Below are 7,952 nucleotides of genomic sequence, written 5' to 3' on the forward strand. Positions count from 1 at the left end.
ATTGGACGATCGGGACGCCCAATACTTGGGAAATAATTGTGCGGTATAGATGCTCAACGTTCTTGCTAAAACAGATAGCCGACTTGGAAAAATTCACCACTTGTCCGGAGATTTCTTCGTATACCTGTAACATCTGTTTGATTTCCCGAGCAGCCGCAATTGTCGCCTCCGCAAATAAAAGGCTATCATCGGCGTAGAACAGATGCGTGATGGGGGGGCGGAGGTGCCCGCCTTAACTCCCTGGATGAGCTTCCTTTGTTCTGCATTGTGGAGCAAGGCACTAAACCCCTCTGCACATAGCAAGAATAAATAGGGGGATAGAGGGCAGCCTTGACGCAGGCCCCGTTGTGGAATAATGTTGCCCAATGGAATCCCCTTCCAAAGTATCGAAAACTGTACAGTGGTGATGCAGTCCATGATTCTTCTAACCCATTGCTCATGAAAACCCATTTTCAACATTATTGCTTCTAGAAAACTCCATTCCACCCGGTCGTACGCCTTCGCCATATCGAGTTTAAGTGCCATCTTGGGCGATGCAGTGACATTCTGTGTCTTAATCGTGTGGGTGGTCTCAAAAGCAACAACCACATTATCAATTATTAGGCGGCCTGGAACAAAGGCGCTTTGATTCTCAGAGATCACATGTGGGAGCACCCCTTTCAACCTGTTTGCAAAAGATTTAGCAACAATCTTATAGAGAACATTGCACAGGCTGATAGGCCGGAAGTCCGTGGTCCGTTCTGGCTTAGAGACTTTGGGAATGAGCGCAATAAGAGTGTCGTTTACACAGCCCACACTACAAGTACTGTTTAAAACCGATAGGCTAAAATCCACCACACGATCTCCCACTATATGCCAATATTTTTGATAAAATAGTGCAGGCATGCCGTCCGTCCCAGGGGATTTTGTTGGGAACATTTGAAAAAGTGCTCGCTCCACCTCCTCCCGTGTGAAAGGGAGCAATAGCTGGGCATTCATCTCCACTGTAATCTTCGGCATCATTGTGTCTAGTATTCTTTGCATTCCGATACCGCCAGTTGAATTGAAAAGGGAGTTAAAATAGTCACTGAACATATTACCCACTGCAGTATCATCAGTGATCCACTCGTGATGATCATCGAATAAGCCAGCTATGTGGTTTCGTCGGCCTCGTTCCCTGGCATGAGCATGAAAAAAGCGGGTGTTCTTATCACCCTCCCGCAGCCAAGAAATTCTAGAGCGCTGCCGCCAGTAGATTTCATCTTCTTCTATCAGTTTTTCCAGTGAGACTTCCAATTCCCTTAACTTGCCGCAGCGTATGGTAGGGTTGGCAGACGCCTTGACCTTCTCGATCTCTAATTGAATCTTTGAGATTTGTTTTTGGCGGCTGCGGAAGAGCTTGGCGCTCCAGGTTTTCAGTTGACTAGCACAATTATTTATTCCTTGCGTTAAACCAGCCCCCTCCATCGTTGGATCCTCCCAGACATTTCGGATTATATCTTCACACCCCGTCTCACGACACCATCTTTGTTCGAAATGGAACCTGCGCCGACGCTGTATCGACTGAAAATTAGAGGTGCGAGTTGTTAATCTGGCCAGAATTGGGATGTGATCCGAACCAGGGAGTTGAATGTGCTGGGTCGTCACTTCCCCAAATAAATCAAACATACCCCGATTCACCACCACCCGGTCCAAACGTTCTTTAACAAAGCAGACCCCAGCTCGTCGACATTCCCAAGTGAAAGGATCCCCTACAAAAGGCACATCTGAAAGATTACAGTCCAAGAGAGTCTCCCTAAAGTCCCTCATTTGACTCGCCAACTTCTCCCTACCCCCCCATTTTTCTTCCGGTCTGAGAATTTCATTGAAGTCTCCAAGGACCAGCCATGGACTACCTTGAGCCCCACCAAGTCGCCGTAACAACTCCCATGAATGTCTTCTTTGGTTTGCCACAGGGTTACCATAGAAACCAGTAAGGCGGAAGTGCGGGCCGCTGTCCTGAAATATCTGCATGTCAATATGTCCCTGCGAGTAGGAGAGAAGTTTCATGTCTAACCCGGCCCGCCATAGCAAAATCAAACCTCCGCTCAGTCCAGTACGCCCCACAAAAATTGAGCCTTTCATTCCCAGCTTGGAGTATAAGTTTTCCATTTGTTTATTCGTAATTTTTGTCTCCATTAGAAAAATGACGTCCGGTTTTTTTTCCCTCAAAAGATGCTTGAGAGAGGCGAATGTCCGGGGATTCCGGAGACCCCGAACATTCCAGCTTAACAGTATCATTGTTCGTGGTGGGCCGGGATATCCGGACCCACCACTTTAGCCCCTGAGATTGGGCTTTGTGTATCTTCCATTAATCTTGCTTTTTTTCTGAGCAACCACCTTAGCTTTGTCTTCCGCCTGTGCTTTCCGTTTGCCCCCACTCACGATCCCCCCACTAGTCGGACCCCCCTCCCGTGATGCCAGCCGGGGGGAGAGTCTCACTGGTGAAACTTTTGGTTTTGGCACCGGGGTCCTAGTAAAAGCACCGTCCCCCCTCACCTCCGATGCCCCACTCGAAGATTGCAAAACTTGCTTGAGCACACTGCCAAGTTTGGATATTGTACTTCCTTGTGATAATCCTTGTTCTTCCCCCGAGGTCGTCTCCTTCCCCCCATTCCGTTTTCCTATTTCTTTTTTCTCCTTTCCTACTGCTCGTTCACTGCGTTTCTGCTTCTCCTCCGTCCTCGCAGCTTGGATTACCGAAGCCAGTGTGTCATTATCGGATGAAGACGTGGGGGCTAAGGCGCTTTGTCTCTCACCGAGGCCAGCCTGGATGTTCTCAAACACTGCTTTTACCGGAATCGGCCGTGTCTCATCTAAGGGACTCATCATGTCACCATCACTGGAGCCAACATTCGACTGGTGCACCTTCTTTTTCTCTTGTAACTTTTGGCCCTCTCTATCCGTCACCTCCTCTACTAAAGCCTCTATCTCCTCTCTTACCTCCTCTGTGAGTCCCCCCTTCCCAACCTCCACCGGAGTAAACTTGCCAGGCTCGTTTCGTGCCACTAACCACTCTCCCCATTGATACGAAGGTTTCTTCCGTTGATCCTCCGAGATGAACTTGCAGACTTTAGAGCTGTGCCCAATCCTCCCACACGCATGACAGTGATAGGGGAGGCGTTCATAGCGAAACTCAACCGTAGCCATCGCCCCTTCATCAAGGATAAGTTTTTTGACCCGGGGTATCGGTCGGGTTACATCAAGTCGCACCCGAGCCCGAAGAAATCTGCCAACCAGGTGTGCTTCGAATCCTCCAGCAACCTCAATACACTGTCCAATACCATCTCCGATTATCTTTCCTATTTCCTCTGTCATATAGTCAAAAGGGAGATTGTGAAATTGCACCCAGAACTCTGCAAACTTAAGTTGCATCTGGGACGGAGCTATACTGCCATTCGGTTCTTCCAGTAGCACGAGTGCTTTATCAAAAGTCCAGGGCGCTTGAGAAATCACTTGCTTCTTATCCTCCTCAAAGGCAAACGTGAACAAGAAAAGATTGGGTCCCAAATCTTTCACCGTCACAGCCCCCATCGCATCCCAAATCTTCACCATTGTTTGTTTAAAAGCTGTCCTGTGGAAAGTTTTTCCCGTCAACACATGTCCCACCAGACTACGCTGCATGACCTCGCTATTTGTCGTTGAGCGTGGTCGTTCGATTTGAATGGAATCGATCTCGTCTTCAGTCAGAGTCAGAGTTTTGGAAAAGCTTGTTTCTATCTCCTCCATCGGTCGGCCCAGTCCCAGTCGAAGAAGCACCACTGAGAGGATGGTCGTCTCAAATCTGCGCACAGCGACGCCGGCCAGATGCAAAAAGGAACCAACCCTAGCCGTCAAAGCACAATACTTTGCGTAGAAGTTAGGTTTTGAAAAAACTCCCGCTTTTTTAGGAGGAGAGTACCCTGGTTCCAGATGGCTAAGTTAAAGATGCACTTCTTGGTGTCTAGAAACTGCGAGTTGAGAAACAAGAAAAAAAAGAAAGTGACGATGCTCTTGCTACTAAGAAGAAGGTATGTTCCACCATTTCCTCCTATTACTTAAGTTGTCGTAGTGCTCTGTTGATAAAGAAATTGTCTCACCAAATAAAAGACAAGATAAAGAAACTGAACAATAGTTTAACTTCAATTTCTAAACAAACAGGTGATTGGTATACCACAAGAGTAGCCATTGATATCTTTGAAGTTGATCGACCCATAACTTTCGATATACCTAACATAATTGGTCGAAAAGATCAACAAGATATTTTAATTAGCAAGTTGTTAAGTGTGAGTAGTCAAGAAGACATGGGTCCTCTGGTCATTCCTATTATAGGGAAGACAGGAATTGGGAAGACAATTCTCGCCCAACTAGCCTATAATGATGAAAAGGTGAAGACACATTTCGATAATAGAATATGGATTTGTGTGTCAGACCTTTTTGAAGAGACTAAGATTTTCAAATCCGTCATTGTAGATCTTGGAAAAAATAATGATACTCGAATTCATTCAAATGAGTTGGAATGTTTATTGGAATGTATAGAAGAATGTGTCATTGGAAAAAGGTTCCTTCTTGTCCTAGATGATGTGTGGACTCATGACTATAGCAAGTGGAAACAATTAGAGGGGTCTTTGCAGAAATGTGGTATAGGATCTAGAATATTGGTGACCACACGAAATGAGGAGGTTGCTAATATGATGGGAGCTACTTCCGCTCATAGCATCTTTCTGAAAGAGTTGAGTGAGCAAGATTGTCGGTCATTGTTTACTAACATTGCTCTCTCTCACAAGCAAAGAGATGAGTCGTTTGAAGTGATTGAATCTATTGGTAAGGAAATTGTGAAAAAGTGCAATGGTTTGCCTCTTGCTGTGAAGGTTTTAGGTGGTCTCATGAGATATAAAGAGACAATGAAAGAATGGCAGGATGTCTTGAATAATAAAATGTGGAGCCTAGATAATGTTGTGGAACATAAAATTTTTAGACAATATTATGGTTTGGCATCCGCAATAAGACGTTGTCTTTTATATTGTGCTATTTTTCCAAGAGATTACAAGTATGATAGAGATGCTTTGATTGAGTTGTGGATGGCACAAAATTTTCTTAATTCAAAATTAGAAAAAGAAAATGAAATAATAGGTCAAAGCTATATTGATACCTTAACAAAGCGGTCTATCTTCCTAGGTTTTGGGGAAGATGATGGGAATATCTCAAGTTGCAGAATGCATGGTCCTGTGTATGACTTTGTGTCGTTTCTCGCTGAGAATGAATGTTTTATCGTAGAGGCTAATGACAGTAGGCACCACAAAATAGAGTGTGCTAAGGTTCGTCATTTGACTATAAGGTCTGCACCAGAGGGTCCATTTCCATTTTCTCCTATTTCATCATACAATTGGAAAAACCTATATACCCTCACAACAATTGATTCATGCATTACTACCTTGGACCCAAATTTGATTTCGCAATTGAAATACCTTAGGACATTAAATTTGAGTCATAACCAACTCAAAGAAGTTCCAAAGGAGATTGGTGAATTGGTACATTTGAGGTACATTGATTTGTCTCATAATCCTCATTTGAAGAAATTACCAAACACGGTGTGTAATTTATACAATCTCCAAACCTTGCGCCTTGTTTCGTGCACGGGGCTTAAAAAATTACCTGAGGCCATGAGAAAACTGATTAACTTAAAGCATCTTCATGTTAAGGACTGTCATCAGCTAAAGTACTTGCCAAAAGGGATTCAGAGATTAACAAGTCTGCGGAGACTAGATGAGTATACTGTATGTGGTGGTGACAAAGATGAGGCATTCAAGATGGAAGATTTAGGAATTTTGGACCAGCTTCGGGGTTGCCTTTCCATTAAAAAGCTGGGAAATTTGAAAAAAGCGAGTGAAGCTGAGAAAGCACAATTGGGGAATAGACAACACCTCACTAAACTGGAACTAGATTTTGAGAATGAAGAAGACGAGCAGAGGAATAGTGATACAGAAATACTGAATGGCTTAAAACCCCACAAAAATTTGGAACTTTTACGCATTGGTTGTTATGAGGGTGTCATGGAGTCTTTCAATAGGATGATGACGTCTTTGAACAGTTTGAGAAGCCTTATTATCGAAGAATGGAGATATTGTGAATTTTTGCCTCCTCTTGGGAGATTGCCGTCACTTGAGAGGCTGGAAATATCAGGGATGCATAGTGTGAAAAAGGTTGGGGTTGAGTTTTTGGGATCGTCATCAGGTATTTTATTTCCGAAATTGAAACAACTCAGCTTTGGGATCATGCAGGAGTGGAAAGAGTGGGAAGGAGTGCAAGGGTGGCGGGAAGAGGATTCTGAATTTAAAATAATGCCATGTCTTTATTCATTACGAATTAATTCATGCTCTCTCCTAACAACACTGCCGGACTTCCTAAGGAAGACACCTCTGCATGACTTGAGGATTGATTGGTGTCCAATTCTTGCACAAGGCTGCCAAAAAAACACAGGAAAGGAGTGGCCCAAGATTTCTCACATCCCAAACATCATAGTTGATGTAAGACGGTCCAAAAAGACCGAGTTTGGATCCAGTAAGACCAAGAAACCGACCGGCCAAAATGACTAATTAATTGAAGTCTCATCTGTGTTTCCATGAGTGGGGGAGCTCTGCCATTCCAATATCTCATATATCCACCTCTGTTTTCTGGTAAATGAGTTGCTCTTATTTATTAACTTGTATTTATCCATTAATAAATATATATGTTTACCTTTGAGTTGTGGCCATCATCACATTTCTTTCTTTCTTCTTTTTTCTTTGGAATCTTCAGGTATGTAATTTTTACGCATGATTTTCTCAACGAAGCAATGTCCAAGTGGTGACTCGCTTTTAGGCTGGTCGCTCTATTTCTTCAAGTTACAGGTACTTAAGTGCAATGCAATGTAATTTTGCATTGGCTGGGTTTGACACTATGAACAATTTAATTAATGTGAAAATTATATGCAGACTGACAATACTGCAAGCACCCTTATGGGAGATATATCAGACCTCAAAGTTGCAGTGACTGGACTCCCCGAGGCATGATCACTGTCTGGTACTCCTTTACTATGGAATAAGGACTTCATTTTCTTTTAATTCAAGTTATAGACAAGTCCTCTAATTATGTATCTTCTGTACAGAAAATCTCACCAAGCTACATGTACAGACCACGTTGAAGCGCATAAAGGATTTAGGATGGCATTGGCGTTGTCAAGCTGATGAGGTGCTATGTGTCACGGTCCGCACTTAGAGTTGTGCTTCCGTGACATTAATATGAAGTATGGAGGGCCAAATGCCAAGAGAATGGCATCCGTTTGGCGAAGAGTGGCCGGGTTGCGCGCGTGGAAGGGTAATTTCGTAATTTGGCTGTTTCGGGGTCTTCCGGTTGGAATTTGGGAAATCTAAAAATACCGGTAAATCCAGGAGGTCGAAACGAGTCCAACGCAACTGACGGTTCGTCATTCGGAGTTCGGATGAATTAATTATGGCCAATTATGACTCCTCGCGCATGTTGATGTTTCCTCCTGTTTTGTGAAGAAAGGCATAAAATGCTCTTTAGGGGGAGACATGGTGTCAGGCTCTCCACCACCCCCGGCGCCCACACCCATGGGGCGTTAAGCGAGCTACTCTAGGAACCTGTGGGGACCTAGGGGGCGGGCACATGACTTCCGGAGGGCGGTCATGTGTCTCCGTGGGACAGGAGGTCCCACGGACAGTACAAGCGAGCGGGAGTGCTTGTATTGCGCTGGGCGCGCGCAGACGAGGCTACAAGAGGAATTCCATTATGCCGCGCTGTATGCACATCACGCCCATTACATGTGAACTCCCGGAGACTCCATGGTGCTCATTGGCCATGAAGTACTCAACGAGGGCATCGGCTTGGGTTCGGCCATGCACAATAGATGATGCTAGCAGGCACGGGAAGGGCGACCCTGTGCCAAAGAGAGA

General features: G+C 44.7%; 1 protein-coding gene across 1 annotated transcript; it reads left to right on the forward strand.

Annotated features, from left to right (window-relative positions):
- Positions 1-3,787: 3,787 nt before the first annotated feature.
- LOC147282731 (putative disease resistance RPP13-like protein 1) lies at positions 3,788-7,233 on the forward strand. Its single transcript, XM_086248267.1, has 6 exons — positions 3,788-3,850; positions 3,966-4,028; positions 5,700-6,674; positions 6,796-6,887; positions 6,972-7,059; positions 7,145-7,233. Exons 1-3 carry the CDS (start codon positions 3,788-3,790, stop codon positions 6,591-6,593), a joined length of 1,020 nt encoding a protein of 339 aa, XP_086104393.1. The 3' UTR covers positions 6,594-6,674; positions 6,796-6,887; positions 6,972-7,059; positions 7,145-7,233.
- Positions 7,234-7,952: the final 719 nt, after the last annotated feature.

Source organism: Dryas octopetala, chromosome 6 (genome assembly GCF_963921425.1).
Source record: "Dryas octopetala chromosome 6, drDryOcto1.1, whole genome shotgun sequence".
NCBI lineage: Eukaryota > Viridiplantae > Streptophyta > Magnoliopsida > Rosales > Rosaceae > Dryas > Dryas octopetala.

Bases quoted from the DNA above. Each gene is read 5' to 3' on its own strand.
- LOC147282731 (XM_086248267.1), top strand. From the start codon at position 3,788: ATGGTCGTCTCAAATCTGCGCACAGCGACGCCGGCCAGATGCAAAAAG. The intron at 3,851-3,965 runs GTCAAAGCACAA...CTTGGTGTCTAG, and splicing joins AAAAGGAACCAACCCTAGCC to AAACTGCGAGTTGAGAAACA. The intron at 4,029-5,699 runs GTATGTTCCACC...CTTCATGTTAAG, and splicing joins CTCTTGCTACTAAGAAGAAG to GACTGTCATCAGCTAAAGTA.